This window comes from Zonotrichia leucophrys, chromosome 1A (assembly GCF_028769735.1).
Source record: "Zonotrichia leucophrys gambelii isolate GWCS_2022_RI chromosome 1A, RI_Zleu_2.0, whole genome shotgun sequence".
Classification (NCBI taxonomy): domain Eukaryota; kingdom Metazoa; phylum Chordata; class Aves; order Passeriformes; family Passerellidae; genus Zonotrichia; species Zonotrichia leucophrys.
The window spans coordinates 34,638,387-34,663,148 of NC_088170.1; the positions used below are offsets into that span (position 1 = coordinate 34,638,387).

Genomic DNA, 24,762 nt, shown 5'->3' on the forward strand with positions numbered 1-24,762 from the left:
CATAAATGCCAAGTCGCATGCTCAGAATAAGTAAGCATTATCTTCAAGAGCTGAATGGTGGGATTTTAGGGTTTATGTCCTCACTGCCCTAATGTGTGAACATAAGATGATATGGGAAAGGTCACAGCCCAGCAATGCACCCCAGCTTATTTAATATTTGTTTGCAAAAAATGTTATTTCCAGTCACAGTAGTGTGTTTTCCTTCTGTTTTTTCTGAAAACACACTGTTTTCCTTCTACAGTACTGAGCAGTAAGATGTTTTAGGTACAGCTTTACTATTTATATGAGATTGTAGTAGATGTTATGCCACTTTAGTGTTTAATTAGTTAAATGCCTTAACATATAAGAAATACATCTGTGGAGAAAATGCCTGAAGCAGAGGACACTATTAAATTGGATACAGGCCCAAAGTGCTTAGAAAGCAGATTAGAGGAGACAGAGAGGAACATGACTAATATAAATTTGCCAGCAGTCTGCCTGGAGGGGAGCCAGCCAGCTCTCAAGAAAACTAGCAATCAGCCAGCCAGTAACCTGGTAAAGTACCCATATTCAGACAGCCAAAGGTAAGGGAAAAGAACAACTTTGCTGCAAACCTTTGGTATTGTTTTGGATGCTTGAGAAGTTGAGTACTAAGTTGCTGCTCATTTGGCTACTTACTGTGTTGTTACTGGGTTTTTTATTTGCTTATTTTATTTGCTGGCCTGTACAGAATTATCATCATGGCATCCACTTAGGAGATGCCTGGTGGATGTACTCATGCTGTGCTGTAGTTGCTGTGCTGGGCTTCTGTACTTAATGGCCTCATTATTGACACTGCAGATTGCTTATCTTTTTGTTCATTTTACACCCAAAAAAATCTGTGGATTGCAATTGCATTTAAACTAAACTCTGATTGAAGAATTAATAGGAAAATTAGCCATAATCCTTTTTTTTTGTTTTTAAACTTTGAGCTTATTAATGTTTTTTTTCTAATTATGGCTTAAGCTTTTCAGTTTTCAAGGCTACTTAAAAAAATGATTGCTGGATTAAGAACAGATACTCTGCAGAACTTACTGTGAAGGTAGATTTCCTGTTACTTCTGTACTTAAGTTCTTATTTGAACGAATACCAACCATTTAATTGCCATTGGTATTTCTGTTCAATAACAAAAATCTGAAAAGTGCTGTAAAGAACACCTTGTGGTCTGTTTTAATAATTAAGAATATGTAACCTAAGATGGAAAAGGACACCTGATTTCCACCCTGTGCCCAACCCACACTGTAAAGTTAAATCCCAGAATTTAAGGAGATGGATTAATATGTTGCACTTTTCCCCAACTGTCCTTTCATTGCCTATGTCTAACTTGAGACTGAAATGTGTGACAATTTTCCTGTCAATTTTCCCCTATTTAGTTTTGGTTTTTTGTTCTTCCAATCATCAATTCTGTTGAAATTCTTACTTCAGATGTATGAATGTCCCATACATATAAAACTGGAATTTGTAGTTTTATGAATATCTTAGATTTTGTTAATAGGTTGTGTTTTCCAGTTACTGTTAAAATAGGCTGTGAAAGGGCATGGCTCTTCGGTTAGAGTGGGGGTAGAACAAAAATATTTTGAAAAATCAATTTTCACTAATTCTCTCTCTTACAATTTTTATTACCCTTGCAGGACTTTACAATTATATTATTGTCCCTGAAATTATGAATCCTTTCAAAAATCAACCCATTTTTTTAAGAGCTTGCATAAAGAGAGCTGTTTGAGATGATAAAAGAAACTTATATACGTGTTTTCAAACTGTTTGCAAGTTATAAGGTTTTACTGTTCCTTGTTTTAGGTGTTTAAAGCAGAAAGTGGAGAGAGACTCCTGGAGATAAATGCCCACGATGATGAAATACTCTGTTGCGCTTTTTCTGCAGATGGTGAATTTGTAGCAACTTGTTCAAGTGATAAAAAAGTCAAGGTAAGGGAATGAAGAAAAAATTATTCTTTTTTTCAAACTCACAATTTGAATTTCTGTTTAATTAGCTCAGCACAGGTTATTAAAACTAAAGGTGTTTTAAACTGTCTTAAATATTATGTGGATAATTTAATACTTGACAAACAGAAAAGCCCCACTTGTTGCATAAAATAAAAGATACTTAATGTTAACATCATGCATGCATTATTAACCACTTATTTTACTTGTATCATCTGATGTTTCTTTTTAACTAGAACATGATTTGTGAGTCTAGTCCTTCTCATAACATGAGATGAATCTATTAATAACTCTTTTTTTAATGCTTCTTTTCTGTTACCTGTGAAATAGTTGGGATTTTTAATTCCTCATTATACTAGTAAAATCTTGTTGTGATTTCAGAATTTATCTGATTCTAATTTGAATTATAACCTTTCCCTTCGTAATGTCTTGCTTCTTTATTGGAATATATCATCTTACCTCTTCAAAATATTTTGAGGTATTATTAGAAATGTTTTAGGAGTTGATCTGTATGTCAGCATAATTTCCAGATTTTAAAAACAATTACTTTAATGTATTAAAAAGTGTGTTTTATTTTTTAATTCTGCCTAGGTCTGGAATTCAAGAACAGGCCAGTGTAGGTGTGTGTATGAAGAGCACTCTGAGCAGGTCAATTGCTGCCAGTTCAATAACAAAAGTGGTCAGTACCTTCTGGCCACCTGCTCAAATGACACTTTCATCAAAGTAAGTGGCAAAGAGTGAGATTATTCTCGTGCTGTTGATGTAGAAATTTATCTAAAGATGGTGAAGTAATGTTTTTTTTAAATGAGCCTGGTAGAAGAGACATGGCAAAAGATAAAGAGTGTTGACTACAGCTCTGTTATCAGATTTCAGCAAGGCAGAATAGAAGTATTTATACTCAGCAAAGGAGAATGGGCAAGTCCTCTGTTGGTAGGGCATGAAGGTGAGGACCGGTGATATTCAGACTGTTCAAGACTAACTTAAGACATTTTGTTTTTGTTGAAGTGCATAAGCTACATAATTCTAATTTAGAAAGCTGAAAAGGAATGAGGCATGACACAGGTTTTTTCTCAATCTGAGGAAACTCAGTAATTTTGTGCTGGTCAGGGGCCTTTTCTGCACTGTACAGAAATTTTAAATTAGATTTTTGTAATTCTGATGTTAATAGTTTTCATGCATCTTACCAGATAGAGGTAAATTGTAGGGTAGGCCAGGCCATAACATCCAGTCCATGAGCATGTGAAACTAAGAAAAAATAAAAGTGGTGTTTTGTTGCCAATGTATGATTTTGAGAAGAACATGAATGATCTGTCTTTAAATAATTCATTATTATGATTATATTTATATGTTTATTTCTCTTGCAGATTTGGGATTTGAATGGAAAATACTGTAGAAATACGATGATAGGGCATGAAAATTCTGTCAATCACTGCAGATTTTCACCAAATGATGAGTATGTTGCTAGCTGCTCAACAGATGGAACAGTAAAGGTATACACTATATTTTTAAATTAGCCCTTTGTTTTGATGATGAATGGGCAGGTTTTGCATCAAATGCAAAATATGTGTAAGAAAATTGTGTGTCTGCAAAATCAGCTTTAATGCATTCAGTCCTGAAACAGTTGATTATTGGTCCCATTTGTAATGCAGGATTTTGAAATGGCTTGTCCAGTACCAGGGAAAAAAAGTTGACTGCTTGTAGTTGCAAATAAATTCTAACTAGCCTAATTTTGAATGTTTTTGCCCCCTAATGCACTTTGTTTAGAAAACATGAGTGGGGTGTAAAAAATGTTTAACTAGAAATAGTAGTAAGATTTTAAGCTAATTTAAAGTTTTGTCATCTCTGAAAATGAATCATCAGGAGACATAAAAATTCAAAGCAATTTTCATGTGCTGTTTTCTTGTATGCTCTAGAAGAAAACCGAGAGGTTTGTGTTTTTCTGAGAGTGTAAGTAGCAGGAAAGAAGGATTGCTGTAGCTGTTGTTCATAAGGAAAAACATGGTGAAGGGGATAGAAATATTCCCTAGATTTTTGACAGGTCCCTCAATGAAATTAAGGTGCAAATCTAGATGTGTACCAGATTTCTCATGGTGAGTAGCTTGTTTACAGAGTTGCAGGGCAGGTGTTATTTTTGGTTTTATTCCTTTATTTAAGTAGAAGTTCAGGCAGCATTCTAGCTGGAATGGTAGGAGGGAAAAACAGAAGGAGAAAGTTCTGCTGCAGCATAATCCTCTTTGTGGTTTGTTTTTATTTCTTAATTTTTCTCCTTTTTTTAATATATAAATAATTTGGACTTGTGAATATTCTAATGCTATTTGTTGACTAGGGAAAGTAACAAAGGGCTTTTGTTTTTTATTCTCTGCCCTTTTTTATTAAGAACTAGTTGGGAGCTCTCTCCTGTTGTATTCTGTGCCTACATCAGCCAGTAGATTGTGTCTATTTTCTGTTTATTCCAGCTTTGGGAAGCACGCTCAGGAAATGAACTGAAAAGCATTGAGATAAAAGATTTCTTTAAAAATGCAGATGAACAACCGGATGATGTGGAGGTTTTAGTAAAATGTTGTTCTTGGTCCAGAAATGGTAGCATGATTTTGGTGGTAGCCAAAAATAAGCTTTTGGTAAGTACCTCACTTTAGTAATCTTTTGGAGGTAGTGTATTACAATATAGGTAGAAATTATGATTATAGATGAAAATCAAGGCCATTAAGTTCTTTCAGATAGAAGTGCCTGATTTCAAGTGTGAGTAAACTAAACAAAAATATGTGGTCAACAAATCTGTGACTAAGAGAAATACCTTTTGAATTCAAGAATGTTGAGTGTTGAGCATATAAACTATTTGTCAGTAGTGGAGTCGTTCAAAAAGGGCTTCTATTGTAATTATGTGTTCACAGCTTTTTGACATCAACACCTGTGGTTTGTTAACTCAAGTCATTGTCAGCCATCACAGCACAATCCAATACTGTGATTTCTGTCCTGGGGATGAGTTAGTGGCAATTGCTTTGTCTCACTGCTCTGTTGAGGTAAGTGTCTGCAATATACCATGGAAGGCTGCTTGCAATTTAAAATATTATATTTGTCCTGATAGTTTCTTGTATGCAGAGGTAAAACACATGCTCTTTTTAGCAGGCTTTTGCTGTGCTCCATTCTTTTTAATTTTTATTTGCTTTTTAGGTTTAAAATACCAGCTGGGAAATAATATTTTAAAGTTACATGTTAATTTTGGACAATGGAACCCTCATTTATCTAAAACTAGACTAGTCTACTAAGTGTATCTAAAGCTACTGTTGTACTCTCAGGGGTATTGCTCAACTCAAACTAAACTCTCTTCTGTGTGCTGGTATGTAAGAAGGAAGGAAACATCTAGAATAACTTTGAGGCTAGGATGGCTAGAGTAGGTCTGTACAAATATTAAGTTTGGGGTTGAGGTTAGATTGGGGTTGTTTTCTTGTTGTTGTCTTGGGATCTTTTGGTTCTTCAGTCTGTACAGTCAAGTCGAACTTGTATTTTCTTTATAATGTAATTTTTTTTTCCTGTATCTCTTAAAATCATGGCAGTCAAAGAGGCTGCTGATTCCATTTCCCTGACCATTGAAATCTCATAAGCAGGCATAGTTCTTGTTACATTTGGTTTCAGAATAAGAACTGAGAAAATACTAGGAGACATGGTAATTAAGTGTCTTAGTAGTAAGTAAGGAATTAGTAAGTAATTAGTGTGCTTGCACTATTTTCACTGTAAATGCAATTTCAATACTTTTGAGTTTTTGTTTCATATTTTTATTGTAGTTATGGAATATTAAGTCTTTATCAAAAGTGGCATATTGCAGAGGACACATGAGCTGGGTTCACTGTGTGACATTTTCACCAGATGGATCTTTATTTCTGACTTCATCTGATGACCAGACAATACGTGTAAGATAACTTTTCTTTTTTGAAATATCTGAATTTAGGTAGGTATTCAGTCACCCATTTAAGGAATTTTTTATTGTAAGATCATATATACAATACATAAAAATATACTTGTGTATTTTTTATGTTAGGTTATAGTTAATATAAATTCAAAAATTTGTTATAAAGTAATTTACATATACTGTAAAATGTGCTGGCTTTTTGATTTATTTACTGTTTATCTAAATTTCCTCTTTATCTGATTTTTTTAAAGTTTGGTTGCACTTCAAGAGTAATTATAACATTGTTTTGTTTTGCACTTTATCTGAATTGGGAATTTTGAAGGTTTTTCAGGATTCTAGCAGACTTGATATGTTTTGTTGTTAGGTATATTTGCCTGTTACTATTTAGGATAGATTACTGTAATTGTAATGTCTCATTAAAATCTGTGAAAATATAACTATGTCTTACCAAGGTAACCTTGCCCTTTCTCCCAAGTTAACACATACATTCTTTCAATTTTGAAAGCAATTGAAATATAGAAATCAGTATTTTTGTATTTCATATTTATACTGTATTTTTATATTTTAATCTGTATTTTATATTTTTATTTCATATTTTTTTGTAATTGGATTTTAATGCTGCTCTTGGAAAATTTTGGATATTACAGCTATGACTCTAAACACAGGGAAGTCTTGTAGTCAGCCTGGAAAAAAAAGTTCTATTTCATCTGTTGGAATCACTGTAGTAACTGCACAACTTTCCCCAGTATCAAGAACAGCAGAAGCATAATTTTTATTGTTTTAAAAAGTCAATGTTACTTAAACTTTATAAGCCTTCAGTTTACAGGTGCTGTTACTCAGCAAGTTTTATGTCTTGTTCTTTAATAAAGCTAATGAAACACTGTATTCTTCCACAGATCTGGGAAACAAAGAAGGTGTGCAAGTCTTCTGATGCTGTGCTGAAGAGTGAACTAGATGTTGTGTTTCACAATGGTGAAGTGATGATTTTAGCCATCTACAATCAGAAGAATTTACAAGTAAGGTGGATCTACCAATATTTTAGTACGTTTGACCGTTACCAGCAAATCTCAGTAGAAAAATGAGGAAGCACTGAAAGATCCTCTTGTTCTTGGCTTTCAAGAGTTGAATCTGTAGCAGATGACTCAGTGTGTGATAACATTTTTGTATCTAGAAACTGTGCCTAGTTTAGTAAGTGGAAAAATGGGGTTTGAGGGGAAATTTCTACATTAATGTTGAAACTGAGTCTGGATGCAGAGGACCAGAACTCCTATCCCTGCATGGCCGGGGTCTGTGGGCTCCCCAGGTGGCTCAGATGTGCACAGCAATGTGTAATGTGTACAGCACCTATAGACTGGGTGGTGTCACAACAGCAAATGATGTGATGCTCCAAAACTCTGTGTAACAGCTGAGGAATCATCTCGAACTGGGCCAGTGAGAGGTGTGAGCCCAGATTTGCACTAAAGGAAATACTGGCTACACTCTCACTACTGTGGGCCCTGCCACACCAAGCGCTAAGTGCACCAACATCCAAAGTAGTTTATGAAAGTAACTCGTAATTTAAAGTTCATACCGTTCCCTTTGGCATTGTCAGCTCTATGTTCTAACTTATTTAAGTTTAAATTTTAAAATATTCTAATACCTTAATTGCCTTTGTATTTTACAGCTTATCAATGGAAATACAGACCAAGTTATTATGCAGACAGAAGCTCAAGAATCCCCCATTTCCTGCTGTTGCTTAAGTGAAGATCTTAAATTTGCAGCTTTTGGGCAAGAGAGTGGAACAATAAAGGTATTAAATCCTAAATCTGGTTTGAAAAACAGTAGGAAAACACTCCTCTTCATGTTTTTTCTTTTAAAATAAATGTTATTTGGATGATGTTATACAATAATATTATTCAATATAGTAATTCAATTTACATTTGTGAATTATTTCTAAATTTAAAATAACTTAAAGGTAGTGCTAATAATCTAGCTCTGAATTTCATTTTACCCAGACTGCACTAATAGGAATTTTGGGTTGTTCCAATCCAGTGACTTAAAATCATGTATTTACAATCTCATGTAATAAGGAATTTGCATGTTCTTTTTTTCTTCAAGTGTGTCAAATAAATGCAATTATTGTATTCTTCATTGTAAAGGTACTGCAGTTGTCAGATGGGAAGGTTCTGAAGTCCCGGGAGGCCTACAGGACATCTGTGCAGCACTGTCGATTTACACCCGACTGTCAGACTCTCATCTCAAGTGCTCATGATTCAATTATACAGGTTTGGGCAATATTTAAAAAGATAATGCTGTAACTTACTTAAAATAAAGGGCTTTTATACTATAGATAATGTAAACTCAGTATATGACTACTGTATTCTGCATTGCTCCATCCAGGGGCAAGGGCAAGCGTAGCTTTTATTTATGCCTAATGTGATAATGAATATTACAGATTTTCTGGTTTTACTGCAGTGGATGCTAGAAAGGCTTTGAGAAAAGAAACATTAGCTGTCAAACAAGGTGTCTCAGCAGTTCTGAATGAGGGTTTGGGATGCTGTAGGTCTGTCAGTGTGCTTGCTTCCACTGTCTTGGGGAATGATGTGAGAAGTCTCTTAGTGGGCAGGTGTGCCCACCCTGTCCAGTGCAGAAAACCAGCTAGAAGTAGAGTGGCTGCACTAATGTGGGCTTGAATTAGGAACCTCTGCCTCTCAGCAGGGTGGGTTTGCTCCAGGGGTGCATTCTGGTGTGTCTGTGTCAGCATTATCCACCTCAGGGCTGCAGTTCTGCAGTAAAGATCTGAGTCTCACTTGGAGCTTGCTGAGCCCTGCTTTGTCCTGCAGAGCACTTCAGAGTGCTGACAGGATCCCTAGGCACGTGGTCCAGCTGCTCAGGAGCCTTCAGGAGCCCTCACAGCTGAACCTGGAGTTTGAACAAAACCTCCAAAGCACTCTTGGGTGCTGATCCTCAGCCTGGGATCCTTCTCCTGGTTCTGCAGTGGGAAGTGTTCCTGCTGTCCCTCAGCTCCCTCTGGTGGGCTGAACCCCAGGACTGTCCCTGCACACACAGCTTTCTGTTCACCCTGCTGCAGGAAAACTATGTAAAACACTCTGTTCCTTTGAAAACTATTAAATCAGTGCTGCTTAAAATAAATTGATGCTTAATTGCTTCTGTAGAAAAAATTTCACATAAATCATTTTGCAGTGAATAGTTGAATTGAAAATAGAAGTGTCATGTTGTTATAAATGGCAAAGCGAAATGGCAGTTCGTTAAAAATGCCCTTTAAAAATATAAAAGAAATCTAATTTAAGTCAGCAAAACATGAGGTCTGCCAGGTGAAATAAGTCTATATGTTGTAATGATCAAAAGTTTAAAACCCGAAACTACTGAGGTGCCTGAAAATTATTGGTTTGCTGCTTTTTTTTTTCGTAATTATCAGTGAATTTTAAGTATCAAATTCACTTTGCAAATAAGATTATATGTATATTATAAGGAACTCTGTCATAGGTTGACCATTAAATGCTATGGCACCCTCAATCTTCAGCATCTCCATTATGGATCACTTCAATATCTAACATTTTAATTAATCACTACCACCATCATAAGAACTTGTTATTAGTCCTGTTACTTAAAAATCATGCTTCTTATGTTTGCCGTTTCACTTTTTAAAAAGAATGTATTTAATTTTTATGATTAGGTTTGGAATTGGCAATTGAGTGAATGTGTGTTTCTAAGAGGGCACAAGGAAGCAATCAAGGATTTTAGACTTCTGGAAAATTCAAAACTTCTCTCTTGGTCATTTGATGGAACTGTTAAGGTGAGTAAAAGGCTGTGAACTGAAAAAATCACATCAAACACATTTGACTCTCTCTTGTAACATTTGGTATTTCCTACATTTTGTGTGGGCACACATTTTACAAATGAATTATGAAGTGTAAGCTGACTTTTAAGACAAAATTGTGGATTTTCTATTTTCAGTAAGATCTGCACTGTTGTATTTTAACTATACCAGTGAGTATAACAAAATGTTGGCCACATTAGAGCTACCTAGTTGAGTTTTATCCTTTATATATTGTTGTGTAAGATGTGTTTTTACCTTATTACTGTGTTAAAAAAGTAACCTTTTTTTTTCTGTATGTGTGATAGGTTTGGAATATCACTACTGGAAACCCAGAAAAAGATTTTGCTTGTCATGGAGGCGCTGTTCTTTCCTGTGCTGTTTCACCTGATGGTAGTAAATTTTCATCTGCTTCTGCTGACAAAACTGCAAAGGTTGGTTACCTTCTGTGTAGAGATAAAAATGGTGCCTTATTTGTCCTGAAATGTAGTCTGAATTAATTTTGAGGTAACTAGTGATTATTCAAGTTATCCTGTTGTATTTCTGGTTTTAAATTTCCTGTATTCGTCAACATATTACTAAAGCTGTTGCAGTCATTTGCAATTGATCCTGGATATAACTTAAGCCTGGTGGCTTCTGTACAAATAAAATGTGTGTTTAATGCACTGCTATGTGCAGAACACTTTGTTTATTTCTCTGTATCGATTTGTTGACAGCCTGAACTTCTTAATTTGTAAATTTAAGAAAAATTTCTGAAACTTCCAGTAAAGTTTCTGTTCATAGGTTCAGAAGGTAAGTGCACAAAATAGTGAGCTGGGGCTGCCCCATTATGTTCCTAAAACATTCCATTAAGTTTCTAAAATATAATTTTCAAGTGATTGATGAATCCTATTCCTGTTTGTAAATATATAGGTTTCATTAAAAGGTACATTCCAAGGAAAGATACATACAGTCAGTTCAGTAATTCCTAGCAAGTGCATTCTTGTGTGATTCAGGTAATAAAAAAGAAAACCAGACTCTACAGTATAATACATTTACATAAATTCACCTACAAATATGCATATGTATAAAAAGTCTTATGTACAGTTTAATGTGCTAATGCCTTTTAGAAGGAAATCATAACTGGTTTTGAACTTGTCTTTCACTCCTCTGTCATGTTTTCCATTTAGATATGGAGCTTTGAAAGTTCATCTGCTCTTCATGAACTGAAGGACCACGAAGCCTGTGTGCGGTGCTGCACTTTCTCTCCTAATAACAAACTGCTGGCCACTGGAGATGACAAAGGAGAAATAAGGGTACTGCTCTAACCTTGGTGTTATTTTATTATTCCATTGATTGTCAGTTCACAGACAGAAGAGTTCCTATGGTTTGTGTTCTGATTCCATAGCATTGTGGTGAAAATAGCACAGTTGGCCACATGAGGCAGTAGTTTGTAACCATATTGTTAGATTTATGTCCCATGAATGCTAAGGAACTGATTCACAGGATTTAATAATGTCTGCTGTGAATTTCATGTGTGATTAAGTCCTCTATATAAGATACAGTTCTAAAAAAGGATTTTTTTAAAAATTATTTTGTCACTTCATGTAGAATATGTATTTGCAAGGTGGTTTTTTTTTTTTCCTCTAATACAGAAAATGGATTTCAGTTTTCCTTATTTGAGGCATTTCTTTCCCTGTTAAGTTCCCTTCTATAAATACTCTTTCCTCTCTTTCAGATTTGGGATGTTTTAACAGGTGCATTACTTCATTTCTGCTCCCCCGTTACTGTAGATGAAGGAGAGCCAACACATGGGGGTTGGGTAACAGACCTCTCCTTTTCTCCTGACAGTAAAATGCTTGTGTCATCTGGAGGCTATCTTAAGGTAAGACTTGAAATAAAACAATACCCTGTCATACCTTACTGAATGGCAATACTCTGACAATTAAGACTAATTCAATAACCAGACCTGAAACATTTTAGTTAACACAAAGCTGCTTCATTTTTGTGATGGTCTAGCACTTTTCACTTTTTCTTATATCTGCAAGTCCCCTGAAAAAGTCTTCTAAGAATTCACATTTGTTTCCAAGCCCCTACATTCAATTTAACTTCATATTTTCTTTTGCAATGTCCTTCATTAACATCTTTAAAGATTCCAAACATTTTTGTATGCCTTAATATCCACTCACTTTTGACAGCAATTATGTTCTTTATGATTAACAGGAAAATGCTCTATATCAGGCTTCTTTTTTTCCTTTTTTTGCGATGCTGAGGTTTAAATTTTCTCATAAGTAGAAATCCAGAAGAAATTGCAGGCGATGATTTCTGCCTTGAAAGACATTTTATAAGTAATATTTGGAGGAAATCAGTGTTTTCATCACTCTTTTATTGGTTCATGCATCTACTGGGCATATGGTTTTTTGGGAAGGGGAAAAGGTGGCCTTTTTTCAGTCTGTGAATTGTTCTTTGTAATTCTAAGTTTCTCATGAGGTTTTGTGTTGGTTTTTTCCCCTTGTGATAGCCCACACCTGTTATTAGAAAGGTGTTATCTGTGTGTGTGTGAAATGACAGGTGGTAAAGTTCTAACCTCGGAGGGATGGAGTTTTAGCTGATTGTTGGTCACTCTCTTGCTGTTAGACATGCTATCAGACTAATTCTTTGAAGTCAGTAACCATGTAACAAAGAGTTGAAATTTCTAAGTTTTGATAGCACCTTCTGATGTTCATTTTATATTAAAGAACAAGACATACTTTCTGTTTCTAGCTTCCTCCTCATTTTATCTTGTGGTTGCACAGTATGGTGTTGTAATGCTTCTTGGAGGGTAGAATGATTTAGAATGTTAGGGACTTCTGGGATTCTTCTTGTCCAGCCCCTTGCTAGAAGTGGTTTGCAGAGTTAGGTAAAATTGTTTAGGACCTTGCCCTATAAAATGTTGTCCCCAGTCCAACAGGGTTGCCTCTGGGCCCTGTAGAGAGGGTTATGTTTAACCTGATCTCTGTTATCTCTAACCCTTTTATTAGCTGAAGACATCAGTTAGCCTCCTAAACAAATGCAGTGCTCTGTCTTCCATGGCATCTGTTCTAGGTGTCCAGCCACCTCAGTCCCCACGTGCTGGTCTTGCTGCAGTGTGTCAGTGTCTTTCTTGTACTTGGGCAGGGCCCCACACACAGCGACTGAACTAACAGCCCACCCAATTTGTTACCTAACCTGTGTTCCACTCAGCCAGTCCTTATCCCTCCAGCTTGGCTGCAGGGGTGCTGTGGCAGACCATGCTGTTGGCATGGCTAAAGTCAAGGTTGCTCACAAGAGCTCTTGCCATTCTCTTTGGAGAGACACCATTTTTGTCAGCAGAAGTCAATTGGGTGCTTCAGCATGATTTACTGTAGTGTATCTCTGCTAGTTGTTCAAGATCACATTCTTTTTTTTCATGAGACTTGAAATGACTTCCAGGAAACTTGTTCCATAATAATCCTGGACTTTGCAGTGAAGATTACTGACCTATAGTTCCCAGTACCTTCTTTGCTCCTTGTGAAAGTGGGTATGGCATTTGTCTTTTTCCAGTCGTGGGACCATGTTCAATCACAATGCCTTCTGAAAGTATTGCATTTCTGCTTCTACAGATAGATGTGTATGATGTGCCTGAAAACACACACAGAGCCATTTTGTAGGGAGATACTAGTCAGGGAAAGTCCAGAACATTTCAGGAGTCTGCACCCCTAAAGCTGGACTGAGTTGGACTCTAGAGTTACGTGATCAACACCTTTGAATGAATCAGTCATCTTAGTCACAGATGAGGTGTATCCACCTGGATGCTATTGAACTTGCTGTGTGAGTGGTACCCACTACCACAGCACCTGCTCATTTACTCAGACCAAAAGTTCAAAAGCTCATTAAGATCCATTTTTGGTTTGGTTAATTTTTTTTTTCTTTCTTTTGAGGGGGTCTCCATCCATCAAATAACAGACACTTACAGAACAGTGGTTTTAACCAGAGCATTGTAGCTGTGTAGTTGCAAATCTGTATTATGCACATAACTATAATGTTACATATTTCATGAAATGAGTAAGCTAAAAAGTAGTAATACCATCTGCTTTTCAGTGTGATCAAAGCTGAAGGTAATCTGTTGTGATATTTTGCTGCTGCACTCAAATGTTGCCTGAATAGAAGGTAGAGTTCTTCCTGGCACAATGGAATAACTGCTTTGTGCTGGATTGTGTTAGGTCCAGTTTTGCATTGGTCTACAGTTTCTCTGAGAAATGGGAAATTTCAGGCTGGGGTAAACTGATGGTTGCAGGTTTCTTGGTTTCTTTGTTTTTAGTGCTGTGTATTCTAAAAATATTTATTGTAATCCACTGAAAAAGAAGTCAGTCCTACTAAAAAAACTGCAAATTATTTCAAACATATACATGATCAATCCTCTTGTGTGTCTAGCTAAGTTTTTAATTCAGTTATAGTTTAAGTTATCTGGTAACATGCTTTATGTATTTATTTGGTTATATGAAAATACATAATTTTTAAAAGTTTGGACAGATTGCAGTTTATGTCTATTGATTGCATTTTGTGATGGGGTAAAGGGCAGTACCTGAATTTATTTTGTATGTCTTTTTGAAGTTTCTTTTCATCTGAAAGCCTTATATTTAGTGATTAGTCCTAAATTTATTCTACTTAAAGATTGTTTTTAATGTTAATTAATTTGATGGTTTTATTTTTAATTCTACCTCTTTGGTAAAAGCAGTCAACTGGGTTAGCCATGCTAAGCCTGTTAATAGATTCTATTCTGAACTTCTTTCACCTAACTGAAAGTGTTTTTTTATTTTTTTTATAGTGGTGGAATGTAACTACTGGAGAATCCTTACAAACCTTCTACACAAATGGAACAAACCTCAAGTCAATACATGTATCCCCTAATTTCAAAGTATATGTGACTGTTGATAATCTTGGCATTCTTTATGTACTACAGAAATTCTGATTAGTGGTCTGAACACTGCAAAGATAACTAATTTTTTAAGCTGGAGAGAAAATTTTGCTTTGCCTGACAGTCATTAAGCTGTGAATTATATTTAATTGTTGTATTCATGTATATTTATGTGCTTTTATGCATGTTTTTTCAAATGAACTTGCATTTAATCTTGTTTTTAATAAGAATTATTATGATCCTTAAATCTTGATTTGCATCTTAAGTATGTTGCTTCCAGTTGTGTAAGAAAATTATATTAAGATTTATTCAAATTAGTTGAAATTAATATTAATAGCAGCAAAGAAAGAATAAGCGTATAATACTTTGAAATTATGTTTTATGCTGAAGTTGATGGCTAAATGCTCTCCAGCCATGAACACAATTGTGCAAGATGCAAAAAACCCATTTTTTGGTGCAATGCAAGGATTTTCATTTAGTACAGAATGGGAAGAAGCAGGGGCATTGTTCATTTGCAAAATGGAACCAGCCATGTTGGTGCTTGATGTTCAAACCAAATTGAGATTATGTTCAGTTTACAGCAGCTGTGCCTCCCACTTGCAGTGAGAGCCTTCATGCTTCCAACCTGTGGAGATAAAGCCCATTGTAACATGGATGAGCTGTTCCTATTAAAGGGAACATCCTGAGTCTCATTTTCTCATGGCAAAATCTGAAATTCAATATTGTAATTGAAGTGGAAGAGACTGTGCCACATTTCCAGTCAAAGCATGAGTAAAGCTAACCAGGTAAAATGAGAATGGGAATGGCTTAAAAGTTATGTATTGAAAATTATAAGAAGGTGTGAATTTTGGATTTTTTTTCCTTTTGGTAATAATATTCAGTTTATACTATGGAGACACTTTACTGTTGTCAGCTTTGTTTACATGGGATTCTATGCCCAGTTGATCTCTTGCCTGGTAATATGTGATTTTATGTTTTTTTAAATGTTCTTTTGTAATTTTTACAGTCTATTTATAGATTCAATATAAGGTAGAAATATCAGTGTTTTGTACTAATTGTACTTGACAAATACTTTCTGAATAATTGGGTAGCAATGTTTTATTTGGTACCTAGTAAGCCTTTTTCTATTCAATTGCCTCTCAACTGCTGTGAGCAACTGCACAAGCATTAATATGATTTTCATATTTTTGTAGCTGGCAGTAGAACACTGTCTAACAACTTGATTGTAAAAAGTACAGTAGCAAGTATCTCAACTGGTACAGAATAATGAAATTTTTACTTTTAGTATTTTTTTGTGTGCATTTCATAAAATTTAATAGGCATTCTTAGTATTTCCCTGGTTTTGACAATCACCAGTTTTTCCTCTTTTCCATCTTGAAATTCTACTCTTTCTAAGGTGCTGTTCAATACGGGTCAGTATAATCAAAGTACTGCTGGCAGAAATGTAAAGAGAAGAAATTCAATAGAAAAGACCATGATGTTTTGTATTTCAAGTATGTACAGTACTTAATAAAGATGATCCAGGCAATATTGGCCAAAGTTGTAAATGAATTTGAATTCCTGAGTCAGTTTTTTCATACCTGGGAGGGAGGGGGATTGCTGCATCTTCTATTGGTTCTTTTTTTCCAGTCTAACCATAGTGCTGCTTTACAAACTGCATCAGAAGTGCTTTGAGAGGTGAGCAAGAGTATTAAATATGGATGTAGAAGGAAAAGGAAGCAGAGGGAAAACAAAGTCTTGGAATATGTCTGCAATGTTCAGGACAGTATTGCTTCTGGTGTCCAGTTTGTAGAGAGCCCATCAGCACTCCCTGAGTAGCTGAGGATCCAAGGGGCAGGAAGCTTCTCTTAGCCAGTGTCCCTCTGTCCCAGAGACCGTGCTCTCCTTACTGCTTAGGACCCTGTCAGGCTGAACTTAGAGACCCAACCAGCGTAAAAGGTACAGGAAAAATATTTCCCATGAGGAACCAGGGCAGAAAGTTCTCTTCTCTGAGAACACTAATGAAATTCTCATGATAAGAAAAAAAACCTGATCATCACAGTTTAATGCAGAAAGCAAATGGTGCATGAGCAGACTTCAGAGACAATTGCAATTTTAAAGTGACTAGGAAGCAAACAGGAAAGAAACTTGGAGAAATGTGAGATAAATATGACATTCTTGGATGTTCTGGAAGAATGACAGCACAGAGTTGCTTGTGCTGGAATTGAGGAAGCTGTTCTTCACAGAAGGTGATGTTGGAATGGTTGCATTCACATATGTAGAAGTCTGGAGCTGGCTGTAAGTATTTGAAACTGAGGTGGAAGAGGAATAGTGATGAAAATGTCTGAAGAGCCAAAGAATAGATCTGATTTACAGGAAAAGTATGTAAAAATTCAAGTGAAAAATCGTTGAAATAGGAGCCAGGAAAGCAACTACTGTATTTGCCCCGATGAAGGAAGGAAGGAATGAATCTGACTCCATGTTCTCAGAAGGCTAACTTATTATTTTAAGATACTCTATTATATAAAGAATACTATACTAATTAACTAGAGAATACAGAAAGGATATCTACAGAAGGCTAACAAGATAATAAAGAAAACTCGTGACTCTTTCCTGAGCCCCTACACAGCCTGGTCCCAATTGGCAAGAGTCAATACAACCCACAGCAGAAACCAATGAAACTACCACCTGTTGGTAATCAATCTCCAAACTCATTCCAAAGGAGCAAAACACAGGAAAACAATCATTATCTCATTTTCCTTTTTCTCTGAGGCTTCTCAGCTTCCCAGGAGAAAAATCCCAGGCAAAGGGATTTTTCCAGAAAATGTGAATGCCACAAGCAACTTCTTCAATTTAAAATATTTAAGAAGACAGTTTACTGTAATAAAAAAAAATAAGTCTTGCTATATGAGCAGATGTGGCTGTTCTATTCAATGTTACATGTATTGTAAAGGAAACAAAAGAGAATTTGGCTAAAAGCAATTTTTATGTAGATTGAATATTAGTGTTCCCATTATCTTTTTTTAATGTCAGATCAAAATGAATCAGTCTATGTTCAAATTTAACTAATGAGCATTGCTAATTTTATCTACTTCTATAAATGAAATTATAATATGCCTTTGTGAAAACCATTTGTATACTTCCTATTAACCATGCCTATCAGTTTCTGTAGAAGTTTTGAGTCTCTTCACTTTGTCAATTAAAACTACAACTCCTTCACATATCACTTTTCTCTCTTTCCTTGGGAATCGTACCCATGTGTGATACAGCTGCTCTAGAGGATGCTTTGTATTGCCTTAAAGTGTACCATTCCTCCACTACAGTGTTCTCCTTCCCCTCTCTTATTCTTATCTTACACAGTTGTTTGAAATAGAATTGTGCACTGAGTGCCTGAGGTTTTTTCAAGTAGATCTCTTGTAGTGCTGGGAGGGGATGGGTAGAACTGGAACTGGTAACCTGTTGCCAGTAGAGGAGTATCCCCCGCCCCAAAATGATTTTGCCTCCTTTTGAAAATTGCACAGTTAAACTTCCCATTACAGAAAGCTGTGCAAATCGCTGCTTTGTGGGGGTTTTTACAACTTTTAAATTCAGTGAAGTCTCTATATGGGGTCCAGTTCCTCAGGTTTTATCTAGCCACAACAAAATCTGTCCTCATCACTGCTCTCCCAAAGTGTTTTGAGTGTTTTGCAGAAGCTGATGCCCTTGCAGGTTTCTGGGTAAAGCCAGGCTGAGAGACTGAGTGGTTTCCTCTGCCCTCCTGGAACAGGACATCACAGGGAGGCTGCTTGCCCTCATCTTCAGGAAGGTGCTAAATCCAGAATGGCAGCAGAGCACAGAGAATTCAGGTATGGTTTTGCAGTTTGCCAGTAGAACACAGCCTTCTTCTGAGCTCTTTGGTTGCCCTTTCTCCTTTATAGCAAGTTCAGATTCCATGGCAATGCCCAGGAGTGGAAAAATCAGCCTTGGGGGCTGTATTTGCCTCTGGTAGGACACTTGAGCTCTCAGGTGTATTTGTCCACCTTGTGCTTTCCTCCTTCTTGTGTCTACTATGGAGGCACAAATTTATTTGGGTTCATAGGCAGTGATAGTGATGCCCAAGAGCTCTGAGGCACCTAATTTCTGTCGTGATTCCAAGAAAAGCAGAAGCCAAATGACCTTTACTCTTTGGAGGACAGGGAGAGTGCCAGATCCTCTGATTACTTCCAGTATGAAGTGTCTTATCTTTCTTTTTCTGTGCTCAATTTCACTTTGTTCTTTCAAGCTAGGAATGGGGCACAGCTACTGGCTCTGCTAATGTGCAGTAAGATGTTAAGCTGAGGCTTGTTTGTGGCTGTAACTCTGCAACAGATTGACAGTAAATTGATTGTGTTTTTCAGCACTTCCAAAGCTTCTGTGGGGCGTGCTGCTATCCATGTCTATGATGGTGTTGATGTGAGCTTTTTTTTTTTTTTGAGAGGTGGGGGCCAGTGGGTTTGGAGCAGAGATGCTGGCTTTTCTTGGGTTTTAAGACCCTTTTCTTCCAAATTAATTCACTAGCTTTCTTCTAGGAGGGTTTTTTATGAGAAACCTTGCAACCAGATTTAATAGAGACCTAGGCTGGGACCGTTAGGGTACATCCTAAAGGAGTACAAAGGAGTCAGATTTTCAGTCTGCACGTGTCATTGACAGCTTCATCACTTCCTATATCATCTCCTACAGTTGCACTTGAGGGATATAGCACAACTGAGTGATAATTGGACTAGAACTATTTAAGTTGCCTCTGTGTGTTTGTTCAGGAGGATGAGAAAGCTAAAGTATCTTGTAAGTGTTTCAATAGGCAGTTTCTCTCTTGGGACCTGACTGTTTACAGAACAAATTAGATTCCTGTGCTTGATTTAACAAACCATATGTTGTACATAGGAGAAGTGCTCTGAGAATGGTTAGATTCATGTTCTTCAGGCTAGAGAGGATTCTTGTTCTGTACTCGAGGCATCCTCAGAGTACTACTTTGGATGCTGCAATTAGATTCCATGTCTTTATCTGGTATTTTTAATCTCTTACTGTATTAGCTTCCTTCAATTTACTTGTGTCTCTGAATTATTTTTAGCTTTGTTCATGTTTCCCTAATAATGTATTCAAAACTCAGATGAGTTTTGAAAATCATTATGTTTAACTCAAAATGAGGCAAAGACAAATTTACACATTCAAACTCATCAGAAGTAAACATGATGCTTCTTAGGTAAAGCATGTGTTATTTCTAATTCATAAATGCATATGAAGTATGCTTGATATCTAAAATACCTTTTATTTTACTTTTCTAAAGCATTAGACTCTTCTAATTCTTCTCTGCAACTGTACAGAAAATATAATTTCCATATCACTTTTCTATAGTACTTTCTAGCACATGGCAACAGTGTTTTATTTCTAAAAATCATATTATTTGCCTGCCATATCCTCCAAAGATAGCAATAACTGTTCATATTCCTCTTCCTCATTAGTGTCAATATTTGGGTTGATAAGCCTTTGTAGCCTGCTGGTTCAAACTCTTACTTCAGTGCTAAGAAATCTTAGTCTTGACACAATTTGAGAGCAAGTTTTCCTGTCCCGGAGTAACAATAAAAACATTTCTTTTTGTGCTTCCCAGTTATAACCACTTAAATTCCTCCTTTAAATTAATATTGTGATCAGTACTGGCTGTTGTTTATAAGCCCCTCGGCAGAAGTAGTGTAGGGGAAAAAAGATTAAGGAAAGCCTGAAAAATATACTTCTGGTTTAATAGCCCGAAATAATACCTGAGAGGAAAAGCATATTTTTAATTTGAGACTTGGAAATGCTTAGAGCCTTTTTAGTACAGAAGAGATGAATGAACAGACATAAGCATAGGCCAGTGGAAATTTGTCTCAATGCAGATCAAACATTTTGATCCAAAGACTCCAGCCTGAAGCCAATAATCACGTCTTGATGGTTGAGCATGCAGCATCTACACACTAAGTAAGATACTTAAGGAAGCTGGTAGCTCCTGATTTTGTCAGTGTATTTGCAGGATTTCTTAAAAGGTGCTGTGAATTTTATTTAAATTCAGCACAGGATAGCAGGTTTATATTTCCAGCTGAGATCTTGAAAAGAATGTGTGGTCTTACCAATATGTACCTTAAATTTCAGAACTAGGAAATAGGAAGAGAAACAGTTTCAAAGAGTTTGAAAAGAAGAAATGTTGCCCAAATTTTACCTCTATTTGAGTATATGTTTAATTAAGAGCATGAAAAAAGGTCACCTGAATGTGCCTGAGTTTTCAAAATATTTAAAAATATGTTTTAATGTCTTGCAGATGTTGCACTCTCAATTTATCAGACAAAGAGTTATAGTTTTTCTACTTCAAAAATTATAGAGCAGATACTAATTTTAAAAAAATAATTCTACAGTATCAAAGATTCAGCTATTAAGTTGTTGTTTTGAGTCAGCAGCTGGTTTTTTATAGTCTGGAGCACTGAGTTTGAGGGAGATCTTACAGGTACACATTCATTCAAAGAAATGGTTGAGGGGCCAAGCTGAACTTGTGGAAGAATTGTTTTTCACTGTGAAATTGTATCAGTGAATACCTGCCTGAGATAGATACAATTCAACTGAACTTCATGTGACCTGGAATTTTCTTCACAGCATATCTTGATCATTTAAATTTGGTTAAAAATATATTAGACACAGTAGGTGACAATAACTGGTAAGTCTACCAATTTGACTGTTTAATCTCCCTTTCCCAGAAATATCTTTGTTGAAAGGGTTAAACTTTTGTTAGCCCTAGAAAAAGAAGTCTATTCCTTGAGCTATGGTCTACTTTTCCTCTTAAGCTTCTCCTAGGTGTGAGCTCTTTACACGTTGCAGTTTCTCAAGCTCCTTTACTACTCCTTACATCTCATTTTCAGACCTTAATTATGTCAACCTTCTTCCAAATGAAGGATTTCACTGTTCAGGGTCCTAGTTCTGGTAGTGTTAGGGGAAGACTTGCTGCAGCAAAGTTGGACTTCACTGTTCTTTTTTTTTATCACAAAGTGACTCTGTGGAATGGAACATTTTCTCAGTTTGTGTTCTGGATCTCTCTGGTTTCTTCAGCATGTAATAGCAAAAAAAAGAGTGATCTTTAACAAGCTGTTACATTTATGTGTTATATATCATAAAGCTATTTTTTTGCTAAAATACAGATTTAGGAAATTAAGATCATATTCTCTGAAAATGATGATCTTTTCTATAGTTATTTTTATTTTTCATACAAATTACATCTCCTTCTTTTCAAAAATTAAGCCACAGTGCTTCCAGCTCATGCAATTTGTGCATCCATTTTGCTTTACTTATTTTGCTCTCTATTTGGCTTCTATGATGAGTTAGACATTACTTTAGGATTGTTATGTATCTGCCCATGTGTTTGTTTTGTTTCTCACTTGGAAAATGAGAATTTGATCAGTGAATACTTTGAGCAGTTAGCAGCAAATACAAGAGGCCTTAACTTTGTGAGAAAGAGTATATCATACTTTGGATGTCTCAGCTGGAATTAATACCTATGATAGGAAGCAAGGGGCTTGGAACTTGAGTGTCTTTTGTTTAGAATGTGTTTTTAACTATATTTGAGTTCTAACAAAATGTTTTTTCTATTGAAAATGATTTTTTTTTTCTAAATGGACTGTTCATTGATGCTGAGTTTCCTTGAAAGGAAAAAGAGGAATGTTCATAAACCCAGTCAGAATGTCAAAGTGAGAACAGCTTTGTTAGGTATTGTAACCCAAGGAGTTGGTCCAAGGGGAGGACTGCAAAAATTCTTCTCCACAGGAAGTGAAGGCAAGACTTGAGCCACCACTGTCAGAGATCAGTGGCACAGATACTCCAGCAGCAGTGGCACACTCCAGGTGTAGCTGTAGTGGTGGTGTTTCTGTGGGGACTGGCAGAAGCAGCACTTTTTCAGCAGTGAAGCACTTTTCACTTACCATTTGAAATACAAGGTTTGCTCTTGCAGATTCCTGGACTTTTTTCTTTCATTCTCCAAGCTGATTTTAGAGGCTGTGTTGAACAGGATGTTCAAATAATTCTGGCATTTCCTTAAGGACTGAGTAGGGTTTGAAAACTGGGTACCTTAATCCATCCTTCCCCTTTCAGAGTTGTTTTTTTCCTGAAAAATTCTTGTTACACTAAACAAATGAAGCCATATAGCAAACATTTCAGTAATCAGGCCAACATGAAGTACTCATAAATTATCACCAAGAAGCTCTAAATCTGTCATAAACTCTTACTGACTGGCTCACAGAAATGTTTATGTAATTGAGAGGAACTATAGAAAGGAAGTTAAGTCTCCTTTTACAAGTTAAATCAACTACACCGAGATGAAAAACACCCACACATTTGGCTTTGGACCAGCAGAGATGTTCTTCAAAAGCAAACCTTTATGAAATCTTTATTATGAAATGTCAATGTGTAAAAAATTAAGTTTTCCAGGTGTCATTGATTGCACTCTGCTTGCATATTCCTTGTACAACAGGGTATTGTGGGATCTCAGCACCTCAGGACTGAGGTGCCGAGTCACCGAGACCACCCTTGGGGGGCTCGGGAGTCCTGGAATGTTGCCAGAAGTGTCTGGTGGCTGGACTTTGATCCTACACGGGAGACGACACCTGTATGAGGATAGGAGGACTTCACCGGGGTGAATGGTGAAGGGATTAGTTAATTAGAGGGTGAGACACAGGGTTTAGGATTTCTGTACAGGGGGGTTTAGAGAAGTAAGATGGAGGAATTGGGGCGTGTCCTGTCCTTCTTCTTCTTCTTCTTCTCCTCCATCTTCTTTGGTGATGGTGGCACCTTTGGATTGGTTATTACTGAAAGTGCACCGAGTAATAAGAATAAATGGTATTGGGGAAAAATGATAAATATTGTACACGTAACAATGGGTATAAAGATAGGTGACTGTCCGAAGGGCAAGACAGTGTGCTCATGGCTGGCTGCTGAGCAGACCTCTGTCGGGCCGAAAGAAAATCTTTTAGATAAACAATTAATAAACATAAAGACCGAAAGAAGAACTGAAGCCTCTTCTCGTCCTTTGATACGCGGGCTGCCCCAAGGCCACTCCGGGCCTTTCCAGGCCCTTCAAACAGCCGAAAACTGGACAGGGTATCACCTTGATCAGGGAGTTACAGATTTGGAATCATTCCAGCAAATAAATTTTGACATGGTTGGGAGCACAGATGTAATGTAGGATATGTAAAAGCTGGAAAGCTTTGAAAGGGGGCCAAGAAGTCACAGTTCCACAGATGTGAAAAAAGCCACCACACCACCAAACCTGCTGCCCAAGATGTTATCTTACATGACATCCCTTTAAAAAAGGTGTAGAAGCTGCAGTGCAACACAAACAAATATATTAAGAGATGATGTTTATAATATTTCAGAGTGCAAATTATGAAGTATAAGAGCAACTGATAAGGGTTTTTAACGCAAGGAGTGGAATACCAATAAGAAAAGCAAATGAGGGATTAATATTAAACCTATCTAATTAACAAAAAGAAGCTTATTCCATTGATCACAGTGACACAGTTTTGAAATATGATGTTGGAAATATGGCATTGGAAATTGATAATCTTAACAGAACAGGTAGACAGGATGCATTTGTTCAAACTAAAGAATTTTGAATCACCAAGTCTGAGGGGAGAATTACCATTTGTCTGCAACAGATAAGATGAAGAGTCCTTTGAATCACACCAAGTAAAATTCATAATGCTTTAAAATATGTGAAATTCCAAAACGTTGTGAATTGTTGCAGTTCTGGTATTTTTAAAGAGGTGACCAAGGCAACTACTAACCTGAAGTCAGTCCTGAGGAAAACAGTGGAATGACATATTTGAGATTATATGGAAAAGTAAAGTTTACTCTGAGCCCCACAGGATTTTTCTAGGCATTACTGACTGTTGTGGTTTTTTGAGAGACTGATTTTGGCAAATGATACTGACAGATTTCTAACTATTTTGCTTATGGTTCTTATTTTTGTTCTTAAGGTGTCATTGTCAATACATGAACTTCGGATTACTTAAAGGAATTTGATTTATTATCACACCATATTTTGATCTAAAACAAACTTGTAAAATCCTATACAACAAAGTAATTAGCTCTTAATTCCTACATCTCTATGCAAAATGGAATGTAAACAAACATCTCAGGTAAACATTCTGTTTCTGCTTAGATGCTTCCAGGTGTTCTGTG

General features: G+C 36.3%; 1 protein-coding gene across 5 annotated transcripts in view; it reads left to right on the forward strand.

Annotated features, from left to right (window-relative positions):
• APAF1 (apoptotic peptidase activating factor 1) overlaps positions 1 to 16,103 on the forward strand; it is a 31,414-nt gene extending 15,311 nt beyond the window's left edge. For 2 of the 5 annotated variants that reach the window (XM_064702123.1, XM_064702124.1), the window contains exons 14-27: positions 1,816 to 1,941; positions 2,548 to 2,679; positions 3,321 to 3,446; positions 4,413 to 4,574; positions 4,848 to 4,976; positions 5,739 to 5,864; positions 6,760 to 6,879; positions 7,527 to 7,652; positions 8,002 to 8,127; positions 9,540 to 9,659; positions 9,989 to 10,114; positions 10,850 to 10,975; positions 11,398 to 11,544; positions 14,485 to 16,103. In XM_064702123.1, the coding sequence (XP_064558193.1) occupies positions 1,816 to 1,941; positions 2,548 to 2,679; positions 3,321 to 3,446; positions 4,413 to 4,574; positions 4,848 to 4,976; positions 5,739 to 5,864; positions 6,760 to 6,879; positions 7,527 to 7,652; positions 8,002 to 8,127; positions 9,540 to 9,659; positions 9,989 to 10,114; positions 10,850 to 10,975; positions 11,398 to 11,544; positions 14,485 to 14,628 (1,836 nt within the window). In that variant the 3' untranslated portion in view covers positions 14,629 to 16,103. Of the gene's footprint in view, positions 1 to 469; positions 1,942 to 2,547; positions 2,680 to 3,320; positions 3,447 to 4,412; positions 4,575 to 4,847; positions 4,977 to 5,738; positions 5,865 to 6,759; positions 6,885 to 7,526; positions 7,653 to 8,001; positions 8,128 to 9,539; positions 9,660 to 9,988; positions 10,115 to 10,849; positions 10,976 to 11,397; positions 11,545 to 14,484 lie in introns of those variants that run through there. The other 3 variants (XR_010438665.1, XM_064702125.1, XM_064702126.1) reach the window with 3 other exon arrangements.
• Positions 16,104 to 24,762: the final 8,659 nt, after the last annotated feature.